This window comes from Cheilinus undulatus, linkage group 23, assembly GCF_018320785.1.
Source record: "Cheilinus undulatus linkage group 23, ASM1832078v1, whole genome shotgun sequence".
NCBI classification, from domain to species: domain Eukaryota; kingdom Metazoa; phylum Chordata; class Actinopteri; order Labriformes; family Labridae; genus Cheilinus; species Cheilinus undulatus.
Window position 1 is genome coordinate 7,395,932 of NC_054887.1, and position 18,987 is coordinate 7,414,918.

The window sequence follows — 18,987 nt, forward strand, 5'->3', positions numbered from 1 at the left end:
AGAGGAGTCATAGGTGTCTCTCTCACTAGTCTCCTTCTTGCACACTCACTCAGTTTGTGAGGACGGCCTGATCCAGGCAGAATTACAAATATGCAATATTCCTTCCATTTTTTGATGACGTATTTAACTAAATTCTGAGGAATTTTCAGTTCCTTGGATTGTTTTGTATCCATCCCCAACTTGTGTCTGGTCGCTTGCGAGGTTCTTTTGTCTTCTTGGTGTAATGGTAGCCAGGAATACTGATAAAGCTTTGACTGGACCCTAATTGACATTCCTTTGCAGAAATCTGTTTTCGCTTTGACATTAGAGGATTTTTTTTTGTAATTTTTGTTGTCAAAAAAGCCAAATTATATTGACTATGATTGTTTCATAAAAGCAATAAAAGGGTAAAGCACCCAAAGGGGCAAAGACCTTCCATTGGCACTATACACGTGTTTCTGGAACTGATACTAGTGCCAATTTGTCAGCCAAATAAGTCGATTTCCAAATAAGAATGAAAAAGGCCCCAAGACGGAACCTTGCGTCACACCACAAGATAAAGCTTCACATTTAGACCAATATGGACCAACTGCAAACCAATCTTTGAAAAGTAGCTGGAGAGCCAGTCAAGGGCGCTAACTGTGACACCCACCCGTCATCTGAGACTGTCAGTTAGGATGTTATGGTCCACAGTATCTGTAAACTGAGTAAACTGAGCATGAGCCCTCATCAGAGGACTTCTGGTTGTCACTGGAGACTCCAAGAAGAGTCATAAACTGTTTGGCTTTATTTTTTGATAGTCTGTGAAATACTTAATGTGATAAAAACTGGCTTGTTAAATAAAGACCTCCTTGTTGTTTTTCGTCCAGGTGTACTACTCTCGAGAGCGAGGTTTGCATGAAGCAGAAGGGGAGTCGGAGAAGCCAGAGGAGCAGGTTCTAACGTTCAGTGGGAATCGTAGCGATGGACGTCTGCCAGGCCTCCAGCCTTACAGTGTCTACAACCTAAGCATCAGGGTCCTCAACAGCAAAGGAGAAGGGCCCCCCAGTCCCAGCAAGAAATTTGAGACACCGGAGGGAGGTGTGTATGGCTGCTGCTGCTAATAATAACTACATTAATATAACATAAACTTCTTTAGCTTACTAAAATATGCCATCATAGCAACAATTTATTGCTCTAGAAGAGTGTTACTCAACCCTGCTCAACCAAAGAGCCAAATTGTTGAAAAATACATTTGCAAGAGCCACAATCTAAGTAGTGAAAAGTGGCAATTAAAATCAGTTGGAAGTGGCAATATGGTCAAAAAGCACCAAACACTGGGAGAAAAGGGGCAAAAATGGGTGGGAAGTGACCAAATAATAAGTTAAAAATGGCAAAAACGTTGCAACAAATGAGTGAAAAGTGACTAAAATGGGCAAAAATCAAAGAAAAGGTGGGAAAAATGGGCTAAAAGTGACATTTAATTGCAAAAAGCAGCTCAAATGGGTGAGAAGCGACAAAAAGCAGGATAAAAGTGTCAAAAAGGGGAGAAAAGTGACAAAAAGAAGTGGCAAAAATGGGCTTAAGGCAGCAAACACTGGGAGAAAAAAGGGCAGAAAGTGACAAAAAAAAGGGTAAAAAGCAGCAAAAAATGAGTTAAAGGTGGCAAAAATGGTCTAAGATTGGTAAAAACGTGGAGAAAATGAGTGAAAAGTGACTAAAATGGGCAAAAATCAGAAAAAAGGTGGGAAAAACGGGCAAAAGGCATGACAGAGTGGCAAAATGGGAATTTAGTGGCATTTAAATGCAAAAGGCAGCTTAAATGGATGAAAAGTGGCAAAAAATGCAAAGAAAGGGGCAAAAAAATGCAAAAAGCTGGATCAAAGTGTCAAAAATGGGCTAAAAAGCAGTAAAAATTGAATTAAAGTTGCAAAATATTGCAATGGATAATTTCTGAGGTAAAATTTTGGTTTTCTGGGGAATTATATTTCAAACTAAGACATTAAAGAGTTATAAATTATCACAAATGAGCCACATGTGGCTTCAGAGCCACGCTTGAGCATCACTGCTCTAGAAACTAATCTTAGAACCTTGCAGTCATCTAGTTGCACCAATAAAACCTTGTGGAAAAAAAACATTCTCAATACAGATGTGGACAACATTATTATTATTTCAGTCAAAAGCACTCTGATCACACATTTAACCATTTTGTTGCATAATGGATATACATTTTACTTGGCGGAGATGTCTCTGCTCAGAGGATGCTCCCTGGGTTAGTCAAACTGCATGCTTTTACTTTCCAGGGAGCGTGTGGCTGGAAACCTCCCTTATGGATATGTACATTTATGAAAATATTAATATGAAATACAATAAAAATAGTTCAAAAGCCATGAATCCATAGTAGCATGATGGTGCAACAAGCTTTATGCTATAAAGGAGGAAGCTGGGGTGGAGGAGGTTAAGCTTTGCAAGCAGCAGCATGGTGCATCAGCATTAATGCAGGCAGGGATTGGTGAGAAGGACGTCATATTTTAAAAGAGAGAAAGAGCTGTGTGGCTGTGGGAGCTGGGAGGTGATAATTGAGATCAGCTGGCCGTCAGCTGATCACGGTTGGGTGTATGACTACAGTGTCCTGTGTGACCTAATGCTAGGCTTTTATTTTCATGGGGGGCTGATAATTTTGTCCTTATCTTTAATCACATGGTGAAAATTTTCTGTGCTACAGCTACTGTCTAATCCCCTTGTACTTTGGTTCTTACAGTCCCAGGACCTCCATCTTTTCTGAATGTGGTAAAGCCCAGCTTGGACTCTCTCACCCTGGAATGGGGCCCACCAATGAACAACAATGGCCGCCTGGTTGGATACACACTCAAATACCAACCAGGTAGATAACCAACTGTCTGTTGGGTTTTGTAAGAATTGTGTACCAATTATGCTTGAAAAAATTCACCTTCCCAGAATCCAACTTTTCCCCTTTTTATGTCTTTTTCTTTCCCCTTATTGTCCACCCTTCTCTCTCTGCAGTCAACAGCACTAATGAACTGGGCCCAGTCAGGGTCAAGATGTTTGCTGCCAACGAGACCACCACCGTCCTGATGAACCTGAACTCCAGCATGCTTTACAAATTTTACCTAAGTGCACAGACAATCAAGGGCTCGGGCCCGTCCATCACAGAGGAAGCTTTCACTGTCATGGACACAGGTGAGATATTTACTGTTTTGGCCCTTTGCTTCATCAATGATGATCAGATTCACAGGTCAAAGTAAAGAAGTAGGAGACAAAACAAGGACCCTGTGTGATATAGAGGTTGTGCACAAAGACGTCAGGCAGTATTGTTGGCCTCTCATATGGAAAAGAGTTGTGGGATTTAAGCAAGATTAAGGAAAATTTGTTTTCTTTTAACCTGGAGTCAGCAGTTAAAGTGTGACAAAGCTTGCACGTCTTATGTGGCTAACTTACTCTGCAAGAGAAGGGTGCCACAGACTTAGAACCATACACAATATGGACAAAAGTATTCGACCATCACACCTACAGGGACTGATGAGATACAGCAATATTATTGGATTTTGCACAAATATGACTCCACCAGCATCTACAGCCCAATTTTTCAAGCTGTTTGTATCTGGACTTTGTGCATTTGCCTTTGGACTTGAAGCCTGCTGTTTCATGAAGATCTTACTTGTGTGTAAAAGCCTGTCCAGTATTCTCTCAAGTCTGGCTACTCTCTCTTTTTCTCTTCTTGGCTTCACCAATCACTGGCCTCTTTTGTCTCTTAGCATCAGCCGTTGTTGTAAACAGTGACAACCGTGCTAACAGGCTTCTTTTTAGCTGAAGGTGGGTGTGTGAACTAGCGCTGTGAGGCTATATGCACTTGCTGCCAAGGTTACACAGTGCTGAAAGCAGGTGACTGGGGCACTCTGTGGACACGGCATTGACACCATTCCTACTGTTGAAAGTTATTGTATTTTTAGACCCACTTTTATAAGGTGAAAAGACTACATATCGTTGCTTTTTTGCAGAAATCTTGTTTGTTTTACTTAGCCTGTTTTGCCACCCCTGTCTTACATGGGAGCCTGACCGCTGTTAGTGATTTCCTTGAGCTAAAAAGTACCAAAGAGAGCCAACTGCTTTCCACTCCTTACATCTCTTCTATTTCTGTCTTTTTTTCTCTAAAGCTCAAACTCAGCCCACTGTAGTGGCGGGCAAAGGTAACTCAAGTTGCCCATGGAAGCATCTGCATGCTTTTTATATGATCAGATATTAAACACATTAAAACAGCTTAGAATAGATGCATTTATTATTCATCCATGCATGTTAATAAGTTTAAAAAAAAGTGTGTGTGACAGACTTCCATGGCATCTGCAAGCCACCATGCTTGCACCCGTCTTATCGAATAGGTTGCACTGACTGAATCTAAAAACTGAATGCTATAGCTGTTCACGTCTTCTAATGAATCAATTTCATTAGAAGCCTCTCACATGATGCTCACAAATGTTTGTTTCAGTCCAGTTCTAACCCATCTCATATTCCTGCTTTTGCTACTGTAGAGATAATGTAAATAGATGAGTAGAATTGGACTTACAGGTAGATAGCATGCATGCTGCCTGACTCAGCATGTTAATAGCAAGTTTCTCTGTAAATTACTGTCTCTGCAGTTTTTTTTCTGGATGGTGTCCCCTATGGTGGGTGTGTGGTGGGTCTGTATGTGATGTCTCACTCTTTTCCATGTTCTTCCAGGCCTCACAGAGCCCCCACACCCAACCTCTCCCATCACTCAGTCAACGCACCCCCCACTTCACAAGGGTACAAGCACTCCCAGTGTCCCCATTTCTACCTCCTTAGAGCTACACATAATCTGCACTGCTGAAAATGGACCATCTCAGTCTAGATTTATCTAAAGCAAACTAAATATGGATAAAAATGGAGTGGTATCACACTTAAAGCCCCTCAGCATTGGCTGGGAAGTGGCTTCAGGTGGGCTTCTCAATTCAAGTGGGAGTTGTTTTATCATTTTTAAGATGAAGCACTGAGATGGCTGTTTAAGCAGCGATATGACTGATCTGTTTCTATGCTGTTGCACGATATAAAGCTTTTGCCTTGTGCAGTTTGATCATTTTTGCAACAGAAACTTGGGTAGGAAAGAAGTCAGATGTTGATCAATGTGTATGTGTATGTTTGTGTATTTTTTACAATCCTCAATCTAGAAGAACTATTGACCCGATATTAATATGGACAATGCATCTCTATCACCTTCTGTCATACAGAAGTGAAGCCAAAATACCCCTCTGACATATGAGAAGAAAACAGGCTAACTGAACTGTAGAGCTGATGCCACGCCTCTTCTGCTTACCAAAGAACACAGTGAACAAAAGACCAGATCACTCTACACGCTGGTTGTAATGAGATCCATGGCAGTTTTAATTTAAACTTCTTTTATAGGTTAAATCAGTGATAAGAAATGGTCTGAAGTGTATTGTTAATAGCCATATGTGCCGTGTGCTGCAGCAGCAACATCAGGTGCAATTGAAACTATTATTTAATATTTTCTCATGAAGTCCACAGTACTTGTTGGTAACGTTTGAAGGCTAAAGTAGTCTTTAACTTCTTTTAAGCTTACTACAAAGTGAAGTGAGGGCTCGCCATTGTTAAACAATGCACAATGAATATTAAAGGTCACATATTTTACCATATTTTTTTTTTACATATTTTACCATAGTTTATATTTTTCTCACAGGTCCCCAAAACATGCCTGTGAAGTTTGTTGCTGAAAAATTGCTCCAGTATTTGTTTTTGTATGTTTAAAAACCCTTCTGTTTCAGCCCTGCTCAGAACAAGATGTTTCTGTGTCTGTGGCTTTAAATGTAGCTGAGCTGGCTGACTCCACCCCTGACCACACCCCTCTCAGGAAATGGATGTGGCTTAATGGATCTCCTGATCCTCCCCTCAGCTGGCAACTGAGAGGATGATCAGGAGAGGAGGGGCTGAACTTCCCTTCAAACTGGGAGGTCAGCTAAAGCTGGGGGCGGGGCTAACTCCCCACATGACATCATGAGGGAAAATTTTGAGAACGACTTGTTTCAGCACACATTTTTTGATAGGTAGGGGATTGTAGACAGACAAGGGGCGCATGTTTTTGCTAGAAAAGCCTGAAAAAGTGTATTTTGCACAATATGTGACCTTTAAAGTTTGCGCTTTGTCTGTTTTAAAGCAAAGGAATAAAATAACTTACATTTATAAATCTCGTCAGATAATAGTTTGGGACTTTTATTTCGCATATTTCCTCTCACCCTGTAATAAATTGGATTTTTGCCAAGTGTAATATTAAGGAAGTATTTACCTAGTAATAATGTATTAAAAATCAATTCATTCCTCTCAATATTGTGGTTATTTTCTTGTATTAGGTGGTATTCGACCAAGTAATTTCTTAGAAAAAAGGTGATCATTTCTATATAAATTTCTTTATAATTCCCAGATAATTTCTGTATTTTGGTAAATTAAAGTAATTACGTCATGAATAATTTTCATAGAATTTGTAGGTATTTGCCTTCATTCCTAACTTCATAAAATTTTTTTTGCATAATTTCTAAGTTGTTTTTATAAATCAGCCCACTAAAGCAACTTCTATAGAAATTATCATCTTATTTCTATAAAATTGCTCTGTAAAATACCACCTAATTACCAGAGAATCACAAAAATATTACAATGAATCACTTAGAAATTAATACATTATTACTAGGTAAAACCTTCCTTAATATTACTATTTATCAGAGTTATATTTTGGTAAAATGTCCATTTATTACAAGGTAACAACCACTGTTTTTTTGAGAAATTACTATATAATCACACTTATTACTATCAAATTATTAGGTGATAAGGGCCCACTTAAGTAAACCTATATTAAATAAGAAATAGCTGACACAGTAGTTGCCTTTGTAGCTACATTTTGTAATCAAAGTTTGAATTTTCTGTCTCCTGTGTGTTCAGCGCCCCCTATAGGCCCTGCGTTTGGCACAGTTAACACGTCCGTGTCGGAGGAGGGTGCGGTGATTCGCTGGGATTACTTTGGACATCATAAGAATGTTTATGTGGAATATAGTGTAGAAAACAGTAAGGCTTGATTTTGCATTTACAGTAATACTCTAACTTTGCAACCATTTCAATACCAGAGGCTACCTGACTGTGATCACTCTCCATCCGCTACACTAATTCCAGGTAAAGAGGACTGGAAAAAGGAGTTGGTAAACGGTTCTCACTGGCATATGATAAAAGGTTTAAAGCCAGGGACGTCTTATAAGGTGCGCGTGGTAGCTAGAGACCCGGACGACCCCACAGTCCACAGCACAGACGAGGTGTTGGTTACTGTGCCAGGTGAGGCGGCATGCCTCCCGATAGATCGTCTTTGTGTTTGATTTATCGTCACGTTTTTCCATCCCCTTTGTTTTCAACATAAAAACCTTCATGTAAACATGAATGTAAAGTAGACTGGTGGTTAGTAAAAGCATGTTGATCTGCATGTCAGTTAAATCATGTGTGGATTAAATCATTAATAAATCATGTTTATTATTTAACTGTTGTGATTTTCCTGATTGTCGTTAACAACCATTGCATATTAACCCCCTTTTTTAATGTCATACTTTTGTCTAGAGCCTTTTTGACATCTCAGTGTTTCTCACATGTAGATTCCAACATTGAAGCACCCTAGATTTACACTTTTAGACCAGTTCTAACACTTTATTTTATTTTTCTTCCTCATTATGTTTGTGCGTGCACAGCTGTGCCCAGCAGACAGGTCGACATTGCCACCCAGGGATGGTTCATTGGACTCATGTGTGCCATTGCACTCCTCATACTGGTCCTCCTCATCGTGTGCTTCATTAAGAGGAACAAGGGCGGCAAATATCCAGGTAAAGCAGACATTGATTGTACATTGTTAACATCAACCTGCCCAGGGTCAAAGGACGGAAATTAGCCACTGGCTACAATCCTACATATTTACATGCAAGTGTTTAATAATATGTACTGACCCTGATATTTCAAATAAAATAAAATAAAAATACAAATAAATTTTCAGCCAGTGTTAGGTTAGGTTTCTTTTACCCTTTGTATACCTAGGCACTTTCTTTGCATACTGTTTTGGAATTCTTGAACCAATTTGTGTTTTGTTGATGCGATTGGCATGAAACTACACAAACGTGCATTTTTGCTCATTTTAAATTTTTCATGCCAAATCATTACATTGACTTGTTTGGTATTGTGCATAGGAACAGTATTCAGGTATGTATCCCATGGGGACAAAACTTGTCCACTGACACCCATTATAATTGTTTATTTTGATTGCAACTTTTCAATACCATGTATCACTGTTACCGCCATTATCTGTGATGCAATCATCTTTTTAGAACAAGCCACCAATATGTCATGCTTCATGGATCTTATAATGCTTTATTCCATGTAAACATACACAGTATCTATTGCCACTATGTATAATTTTTGTTGATTATTTCCACTGTCCAGCAAATGTTGTGATTTCAAGACTAGAAGCAAGCATGCAAGAAAATTCCTAAAATAATAATTGTTTAATCTTTAGTGAAAGAGAAAGAAGATGCTCACCAAGACCCAGAGATCCAGCCCATGAAGGAAGATGACGGGACCTTTGGAGAGTACAGGTAAGACCCGCTCCTCTGTTAGGACTGTAGTGGACATTATTTGACTCTTGTTTCCTGACTCACCTGTTTGTATGTTAGAACATTTGACCAGGCTGCAGAGACACTCTCCTCACCAGACTCCATAGAGGCAAGGCAACAAAAGCACTTCCCTTATGTGTGCAGTCTTATAACGACCAACTCACATGAACACTCCCCATCTAATCTAAAATAATCTTAAAGTATTAACAAGTCATGTCATCCCTGGCTAAGTAAGCTGTATGCTAACTTCTAGAAACACATGTAAATAAACTCCATTGAAGTTATTTTATGACACTTTTCTAGAAGTATAGATTTTTTTTAGAAGGCTTTGTAGAATTTAGAGTCCTGGAAGTGTCAAATATACCACAGTAGTTGCTTTGAATGAGTGAACTGTGTGTTTTTTACTCAATGTTGATGTCGTTGTGCTTTAAATGTTTCATATGCATGCTTTTTGTCATCTGTGTTTTTAAAAAAGAAAGAGTCATTGTGGCGTGTGAATTGCTTTTCATGTGTGCTTCCATTCTTATCTTTGTTTTGGCTTGTTTAGGTCTATAGAGAGGTAAGACGAGACGCGGTGTAAACCTGCATGCAAGCAAGCAGAAAGTGCAACTAATTTGGTCATCATGATCATATTTGACAACATTAACACCAATCACAGCAGAAATCACTAAAATGTAATACTGAATCTGAACTTATTCTACATTGAGCTTCCCTCATTTAATTTCTATTAATACAACTGCATTGAGCTTGAAAGCAGAGCTGAAATATACTAGATTCTTATAATAGAGCTTGCAAAATGTTGTTTTGATCAGGTAGTTTTTCTAGAACAGACACACTGATGCAGGTATAAGTCTTTATATTTTGGAGCGAGTGATTGATCTGTGCATTTTTGATTATTGCATGTATACTGAGAGCATATTGGTTTGCTTCATTTTCAAAGACTGTAGATAAAGGTAAGGTTCTGCAAGAGACTAAAGAGCACGCTTTGCAAAAACCCTCTTAGCAGTGGTCATTAACCTTAAACTAAAAATCCCATAAGCTTCAATCAAAGCTATCACTATAGATGAATCTGTGAAGTTCTGCAGATGTGGCAGAGCTGCTCCACTGCACAAGAAGTATTATTGCTCATGTTATTGTTAATTATTAGAGCCCTGCGCAGTACTCTTTTCTCAACCCCTCTTCGCTACTGCTGGATTTCTGAGCATTACTGCCAGCCTCCACAGTGCATGCCATCCACTCCCACCTGCACCCGCAATAGCTGCGTCAATCCTGCCAGCATTCCCCACAATTCAGACAATCCATGTTGAATATCCAGAATAACAGACAGTGCCATTAATTAAAGGCAATATTAATATCTTCACTTAAGCCCCACCCTGATTAAAGTTCCTCTCTGAACAAAGTAACAGCAATGTCAAATATATTTTCCGACCTGATTTACATAAAATTTATTTTAAAGTCATTCAGTACAGAGGTGAAATTGTTTCCTGATCTCTGGAAAGTTTGTGCATCATAAAAACTGCAGTGCACTTCCATCAGCTCTCACAGACAGTAGGCTAATCTTTATTCTATTTATGCCGTGCTATTACCATCCTCATTATTAATTGCTTAACCCTTAGAAGTCCACGGACTATTTTGCCATTTTGTTAATACATTTCCTTTGACAATATAAACCTCTCCATTTGGTTTCATCTTTATTACATGAAATCTTTTATTTAAGTTTAACTTATTGTATTAGACATAGGACACCCCCCCCCCCCCCCCCAAAAAAAAAAAAATCATTTTGAATAGTATATTGTCTTTTTTTAAAAAATAGATTACAAAATGCTGAAATTCTGAAAAAATTACCAGTGCCAGTCCTGAATAGTATGGTTTACTGTCCCCCTTGTGTAACATTAATTTTTATGTCAAATTCAAGTAACCCTATTTCCTGTTTCACTTGGCCTATTGACTTCAAACAAAAAAACAAAGCTTAAAAATCATCCTTTCCACACTTAATTATTGCAACTAAGATTTAGTGCCATAAAGCCAATTTACATGAAAAGGAGTGTTTTTCCCCCAAATAACTGCATAATGGCGCAGCGTCTCTGCGCACTGGTGTGTATGTGCGGGGATAGGCCATCAACACAATAACTGGGGCATTAAAGCTTTGCCTTTGGACTTGTTTACAAAGTTTAGTCCTTGCACTTTTTTGTGGAGCTTTAACAAAGCATCACACAACCTACATGTGCCCACCCTTTGAGGATTTTATAGAAAATACACATTTATGATTTTTTTTCATGCCACCAGTTTTGAACCAGTACACCCAAGAAGTCTTCTGAGAATTATCAAGGACGATTGGAGCAACAGTGGGGCATGCAAATCAACACAGACAGACAGATGTGCCTCAAATTATACAAATTATAGTATGAGATGAGGAAATTGTGTAGTTAGCACATCAAAGCACTTTTGTTTCAAACCTGATCTGGAACACAACAGGTTTATTCTCTATTATTTGTGGACTTTTTACTTGTAAAGTCACTGTAGCTAAACTCAGCCACCATGAGGCTCTTATTTAAAACTATAAGAATTAGAGACATCCTGCTCTGCTGACTCTTTTTAGTAACACTAGCACTCCATAAGGTCTTCTTACTAAAAAGTACATCAGCGCTTCCATTTCATGGATAAATTTCCAGTAAGCAAAAAGAAAATTAATGTTGAAATTGACCTTCTTTGTTTGCACTGTGAGCTACTCGCATTATAAACCTGGAAGGCCACTTTTAACAGCTTTTCACCCTCATGATAGGAAATTCACCCATGAAACATAAATATCCACGGGCATTTTTTCATTGTAAAGTCTCCTCAAAAACCAAAAAAGTCAGATGCTGAGGTAGGCGGAGCTGAGTAGTGTGTCTGTATGCACCAGGAAATGTCTAGTGGGGCCACACTGTTACACGGAGCGGAGGTGGGGGATGGAGTTATGCATTATGGGGATAGCGCACTGGCAGAGAACAGTAGGGGACTTTGAGAACAGCAACGGTTCAAAACTTTGTCCTTTTTTGTTGACATTGAAGCCATAGAAATCAAAACATTTGCAGTATTTTTCCTATGCATGGCCTGCGTTTGGCTCTGGGTTTAAACTAGCCACACCCAAACTATTATGTCAAAGACCAGAGGAAGAATGCTATAAGACTTTTGTGCAGTGGAAAAGCCAGACTAGTACTTATACAGCAACCTGTCCTCTTTGATGCATCAGGGTTTCTGACCACTGCTGAAATAAATGTACAAGTTATTCTTTGTTAACTTCCTTCAACCTTTCTCACCCTCCACAGTGACACAGAGGACCACAAGCCGCTGAAGGGCAGCCGGACGCCGTCAAATGGGACAGTGCGCCGCGACGAGAGCGATGACAGCTTGGTGGACTACGGGGAGGGTGGGGACGGACAGTTCAACGAGGACGGCTCCTTCATCGGCCAGTACAGCGGCAAGAAAGAAAAAGACACGCACGAAGGGAACGAGAGTTCAGAAGCCCCGTCGCCCGTCAACGCCATGAACTCGTTTGTCTAACGTAGGGATGGCGGGCGGCTCGGCTGCAACGGTTGTTACAGCCACTCCTCGTCACCCTGGCAAATGTGACCATGGGCGAGCGCTTTCGTGGTGACAGTTGCGAAGGTGACGGCGGATGTGGACACCTACTTTAAACCATGGTGGCTGTCACACCCTCATCTCCAGCCCCCCCTGTCACACTGTGATCTCTGATCGACACACTCAACACAGCGAAGACCGACAACGCATCCCCCATGACCATTACAAGAAGGTGTGAAACGAGGGATGTGAGGACTCTGAGAAGAGAGCAAGCAATACGGAAAAGATGAAGGAATGTACTGGAAAGATTTAAAGCAGAAGTGTGTTAGTGCCATATGATCTTTGCAAACATCCTGAAACATGTATCCAAATATATATTTTATCAAAGTACAGTACATGACCCACATGCAGGCGAGTATGCATCAAATCATCTGCATGGAGATTATCATGATTCTATTATGCATTTTACCATCTTCGTGTAAGTTGTTGCAGAGGTGAGCTGCGTGTTGAGACTGTAAATGATGCACGCCTACTAGCGTCTGGATATGCCTCTTATTGTTTTTCTTTTTTCCAGTCAAAGTGTTCAATGGTATTTTGAGAAAAAAATGGCAGCAGTGTCGTCGATGCACCGCTGTGAAACGTGTGGCGCAATGTAGAAGCTAGCATTTGTCTTTTTGGGACAGATGAACTGTTTGTATATATGTAATAGAATAAGAAGAGCTCTATATTTCAAGGTCAGGGATGTCCATTTGTAGTCTTTGGAAACCTGGCGAGAAACACTTTGAACTCAGCGTTGGGTCATTCCTTATCACACCAGCCAGCCAGAACTCCCACATATAACACAATCGGCCTGTTTTTGGTTTACTCTAGCTTTTTCTATACTTTTGTCGTCTGTTTTTCTTCTAGCCTTGTTCTTATCCTTTCTTTTTCCAAACACTAACTACACACTAAGGAGTGGGGATTGTGTCAGCATCATGGTCATGTGCTACCAACCCAAATCATGAGTCACTGTGCAAGCCTTTCCTCTAGTCTGTGGTGGTATCGTCAAAATTCACATCTACAAAGAGCATTTCCATTTACCTGCCGTGTATTATGGCAGTAAAAGATGTCTATAAGTTGATGATGGAGAACCTCTCAGCACGGTTTCTAGTGCCTTTGTAGAGAACAGTGACTCATAGAAATGCATCCCCTTCAAACACAGGACAGACCTACATTAGTGCACATCATAAGGACCATAAATAACATGCATAATAAAATCCTACATAGAATCAACCCAAAGCCTTTTAAAGTATTTGAAACTACCTTTAAGTTGCATGGGAAAAGCTCCAAATGGTTCTGCTGATGTTTAAGAAGCTATTCATGCAAATTAAACCACTTATTATAAGCTATTTGAGTGTTATTAAACATCTATGTGCTAATTAGCCAATTAATGGTCCTGTGAGGAGTTTTTATCTGGTTATAAAACATACCAAAATTATTATTCTTACCTCTGTATGACCTGAAAAAGCAAACAGGACCATAATCACATAGGATCTGTATCTATTTAAGCATACTGAAAGCCTGGAACTACTGCCAGGGGGTAGGCATCCCATGATGACTAGTGTCAGCTGTTTCTTTACATTTTCCATGGCCGGGATGCTCTAAGTCCAAGTTCACTAATTAGCGGATCCAGATGCTGTCTCCTGTCCAGACTGGTGCATACCTGTTATACCAATCTGATGAGTGCTTCTACGCCAACCTTGACATTTACGTTAATCTGCTTTGAGCTGTGTAGCTTCTCTCGTCTTAATGATAGCCACATGTGACACTACTCAACCAATCAGATGCTTCACTCAGGTGAGAAACAGCTAGCAAAGTGAGTTAGCAGCCTGCTGCAGCAGAGGCACACTTGCCGTTTCTCAGAGCTAAGAAAAGATCCTGGTAACCTGACATGCCAGATAGACTGTTTCATATCTCCATTGCATGGATGTATTCCATATTTTTCTGGGGAAGCTCCCATAGAAAGCGTTTGGGAAGGGCAGGACTTTTCAAAAAATTCTGGGAAGGTAATTGGAGGAACTTTCTGTCACATTTGTGACGGGCCAATCAGAGCGACAAGACAAAATGACGCATTGTACATTGCTTCAAGTACAGCAGTGCCGTGCCCCTAGCTACTGCTTTGTTTTCCTCAAATTATGCTGATTGGTCTGAACAGTGTCGGGTTCAGCACAACCGCTGTGGATTAGAGCTTTTCATGATGATATTTGCCTGATGACAGAGATGGAGTCTGGCAAACCCATCTGTTTTGCAAGGATCCCGTAACGGTAGTGTTTGAATGATTCTACTGCTGTTAGAGGGCTGTTCTGATGTTGAGGATCCTTAAAATTCCTCCTAGCGCCGAGTCTTTCAAACAGAGACTTTTTGAGGATGCACATTCAGTATGTGTCCTCTGCTTGCAGGAATTACCCACGATCCAATGCACACTGTTTTTCATCTCTTTAGAAAAAAAATACAAAGGGCAATATCAGGAGGCAGCCGGCTCCTTGACCGCTCAATCCCTTTCAAATGCAAGTATTGTCCTGTTAATAGTTTTTCATCATAATTAAAGGCATCAAAATAAAGCTGGGCGGGTAAAAGCTTGAGTTATTGGGGTATCACTACTCAGCCTCCCTGGGAAGGTCTACTCTGGTGTGCTGGAAAGGAGGTTCAGCCAAATGCTGAACGTTGGATACAGAAGGAACAATGCGGATTCCATCCTTGCCACGGGACAGTGGACCAACTCTTTACTCTTGCAAGGCTCCTTGGAGGAGCATGGGAGTTTGCTCATCCAGTCTACATGTGTTTTGTGGACTTGGAGAAGGCTTAAGATCATGTCCATATCATGTGGGGGAAAATGGGGTCCTAGGTGAGCCATCAGGTCCCTGTATATCAAAGTCAGGCAGGTTCCCGGTGCATGTTGGACTCTGCCAGGGCTGCCCCTTATTTCCATTTCTATTGATTTTCATGGACGGGATCTCGAGGTGCAGCCGGGTAGAGGAAGGTTCTTAGTTCAGGGACTTCAGAATTTCATCTCTGCTTTTTGCAGATGATGTGGTTCTGTTGGCTTCCTCAGCTGGGGATCTCCAGGAGGCATTGAGGCAGTTTGCAGTGGAGTGCAAAGCAGTTGGGATTAAAGTCAGCACCTTGGTTCTCTGCTGGAAAATGGTAGATTGCTCCCTCTGGTTGAGAGTGAGTCTCTGCCCCAGGTGAAGGAGTTCAAGTTTCTCGGAGTCTTGTTCACGAGTGAGGGTTAAAGGGAGTGTGAGATTGGTGCAGCATCAGCAGTCCTGTGGCCGTTGTGCCGGACCATTGTGGTGAAGAGGGAGCTGAGCTGAAAGGCAAAGCTTTCAATTTGCCGGTCGATCTACCTCCCAACTCTCACCTATGGTCGTGAACTCTGGGTAATGACCAAAAGACTGAGATTGCAGATAAAAGCATCTGAAATGAGTTTTCTCTGGAGGGAGGCTAGAGACAGGGTGAGGAGTTCAGACATCCAAAGGGAACTACGAGTAGAGCTGCTCAAAAGTAGCCAGTTGAGGTGGTTCAGGCATCTGATCAGGATGCTTCCTGGGCACCTCCCTTTGGAGGTTTTACGGTATATCCAGCTGGAAGCTCTTTATTACTTGGCACTCACACCTACCCCCCCCCAACAGCAGTTTAAGGCTTTAAAATATCTCTATGGAAAAGGTCAGCCATCTTTATGCTGATGTTTTTAGTTTGCTTTGTTGGCCATAAAGAAGCATTAGTGTTGATTTTAGTCTGTTTCATAACCAGTTTAGAAATTATCACAGGAGCTTTAAATATGTTTTAAAAATGACCGTTTCCTAGCTGAACCTTGGCGTTATACGTGAGGAGTTAAATCCAGCTATAGATTGTTCTGGCCTTGTTGACAATCATAAACTCATACATATACAGGCATATAAACTGATCACTTCACACCATCAGGTGAGGATTTAAAGACCGAGGAAATGTGTACGAAACCTAATGTAAGAGCATGACCGCCTCAAGAGCTGTCGTCATTTCAGTCCCATTCATGTTGAGGAGGAGCCGCTGCTCTGCAGCACCAAACTACTGCCAACCTGCTCACCAGGTAACTGCCAACAGGAACCACAGACTTTTATCAGGGCGGGAACTTCGTGTTACTGGTAGCACTTAAATGAAGGGGGTCATAAATCTGCGTAATGATTCTGAATGTGGAAACAAGTGTCGTCTGTTAATGTGAATGAAAAAATTGCTTGTTTCACTGCAAAATGGTAAACACACTGGTGACTTTGGTTTATGCATTTATTCTTCTGTCTGTGTTGTCAGGGCAGCACTCGGTGAGTTTTCTATTACTGTAAATGAATGAAGCTTGAATGTTTGGGTGCATGAATGTGTGGGTGTGTGCAGCACATGCATGCTACCGTGTTACAGCGTGCGTGGTGTACACTTTGGCTTTTAATCACCATGGATAATGCTCTGCTGTGTCCCATTTCAAGTGGAGCATCCTTCAGAGGACTCAGCCTGAAAAGGAACTAGTCTCAGCCTGAGTGCAAAGACAAAGACAGAGGATTTCCTGTTTGCATCACCAGCTATTACCGCCGCTTACACTATATGGACAAAATTATTCAGACACATGACCATTACAACCCTAGAACAGGAGTGACATTCAAATGCATGTACTTTAATATGGGGTCGGTGACCTTTTGCAGATATAACAGCCTCCACTCATCTTGGAAAGCTTCCCTCAACATTTTGGAATATTTAATTCATTCTGTAGCGCATTTATGAAGTCAGGCATCCATCACAGTAACATATTCAGTCAGCAAGCTCCTCAGAATGTCCCATTTTGTATCACAAATGTTTGCATATTGAAACTGCATGGCTAGTTGTTTGATTTTATACACCTGTGGCCTCAGGTCTGATTAAAACACCTGAATTCAATAATGGCCAAATACTTTTGTCCATATGGTGTATGTGTCACTGGCAATTCCATTGGCTTGAAACAAAAATTTATATTTAAAAATATGTTATTTGCTCTCTTCAGAGTCTACTATGTTATTTGATATGGCGTGCAATGCATCATGGGACATGTCTGCCTACAAAAGATGCACCAGATGGATCCAGTGTGGCACTTGCAAAAGAAGACTGCATTTGTTTTTCACATTTTAAGAGCGTTTGAAATGAAACAGCCCTCAAAACACTTTGACTTTAAACTACAGCCTTCAAAGGATGCAGCCCCTGAATTGGGACACAGCTTATGATTCTGATGTGTGTCTACAGTCTACTCCAACTCCAGACAGGAGATCCAAGACTTTTTTTTTTTCAGAAAACATTTCCACGTTTTTCTTTTATCATAACTTGCATCAAGTTTTTAGGTTTGCGATGCGTCAGCTTTCCACGTGTAGATATTTTTGTTGTATTTTGTAAATAATGGCTTGAATTGAGTGTAGATGTGTTGGGGTCAAAAGTGAGAGCTTGACCTCAATTAACCCTGCTGCATTATGGGTAGGAGGGTATAATGGCGTTGCGTGAGCTGAGGCTATTTACAGTTTTCACTCTTTTATTTGCTGTGAAGTTTTTTTTTCTTTTCTTTCTTTTTTTGAACTTGTCAGGTGGATTTGCTAGCTCAAATGTTTAGCCTATCAGGTATCAAAGGAGATTATTTAACTTGTGACTGAGCTCTTGTGACACCTGTATTGTTTCTGTCTCTGACAGTTCACGCACCTTTTCTGTATTTTTTATAAAATGGGACACTTTTAAACAGGATGTGCCGTTTCACACGCAACACGCGGCTAGTTTACGAAAGAAACTTTTGTCCTAAACTAGACATAAGACGAAACAAACATCCTTTTTGAGAGTGTGCATCAAAAAACGAAACAAAAGTGTAATTTGGAGCATACAGAAGGATGGCCGGCCCGGACGCTTAAACAGACTGGCACATTGGAGTGTGAATACCCTGGAAACAACGTTCTAGTGACTGGTGAACATACAGTAGGCTATACAGTATATGATATGATATAATATGACATTCTGGTTAATGTTGAAGCTATGAGAAGCATGAACGGCTGTCAAATGGTTTACTCTATGATATAATATTGCAAAATATTTTGTATTTTAAATGAAGTTTAAAAAATAAAATAAATGTTGGTTTCAGGATTTCATATCAGTTTTGTTTTTCTTTAACTTTCTGAGACTGGGCTGAATTTTTTGTTTCTCCCTCTTGTTTGGGATTAGAAGGACCTGAGAAGTTTAAAATGCCAGCCTTGTCCTTTAACAGAAAGTAGTTTTGACCAAAAAGGATTTCCAAAAATCTTCTGAAGGTCCTGTTTCTGCAGAAAATACAGACCTGGAGCGCTTTTAGAGCAGATGTTTTACTGTTATCTTGATGATGGACTAAGTGGACTTGTTTAAGCCAAATTTCCACCAAAAGTTCCGAATTTCTTTGAAATTTTCATTTCCAAAGTCTGCACAAACATTCCTAAAATTCCAATAAAAAAAAATCACCTAAATCTTTTGTGATAAAAATCTTAATTGTAAAAACGTTAAAAAGTATCCCTTAAAAAGTACCCCAAAGTTTCTTCTCTCCCAGTATTGTTATGAAATTTGATCATGGCCTAAACATTCCAATTAAAAATCACCCAAAATTCCATGTAAATACCTGGAAACTTCAAGTGAATCTCCCAAATTTCAAAGCAAATACCCCCCAAAATCTCTCATCAAATTCCCCCAAAATGTCCAATACATTCCCAAAAACTCCACAACACAAAATTCCTCCAAACATAAA

At 40.2% G+C, this 18,987-nt stretch overlaps 1 protein-coding gene across 1 annotated transcript in view; it reads left to right on the top strand.

The window, feature by feature from the left end:
- nrcama (neuronal cell adhesion molecule a) overlaps window positions 1-18,296 on the top strand; it is a 108,373-nt gene extending 90,077 nt beyond the window's left edge. Inside the window, exons 23-32 of the mRNA XM_041780701.1 lie at window positions 849-1,059; window positions 2,720-2,842; window positions 2,983-3,159; window positions 4,134-4,166; window positions 4,696-4,761; window positions 6,943-7,065; window positions 7,171-7,326; window positions 7,731-7,862; window positions 8,546-8,624; window positions 11,951-18,296. Of these exons, the coding sequence (XP_041636635.1) occupies window positions 849-1,059; window positions 2,720-2,842; window positions 2,983-3,159; window positions 4,134-4,166; window positions 4,696-4,761; window positions 6,943-7,065; window positions 7,171-7,326; window positions 7,731-7,862; window positions 8,546-8,624; window positions 11,951-12,185 (1,335 nt within the window). The 3' untranslated portion in view covers window positions 12,186-18,296. The remainder of the gene's footprint in view (window positions 1-848; window positions 1,060-2,719; window positions 2,843-2,982; window positions 3,160-4,133; window positions 4,167-4,695; window positions 4,762-6,942; window positions 7,066-7,170; window positions 7,327-7,730; window positions 7,863-8,545; window positions 8,625-11,950) is intronic.
- Window positions 18,297-18,987: the final 691 nt, after the last annotated feature.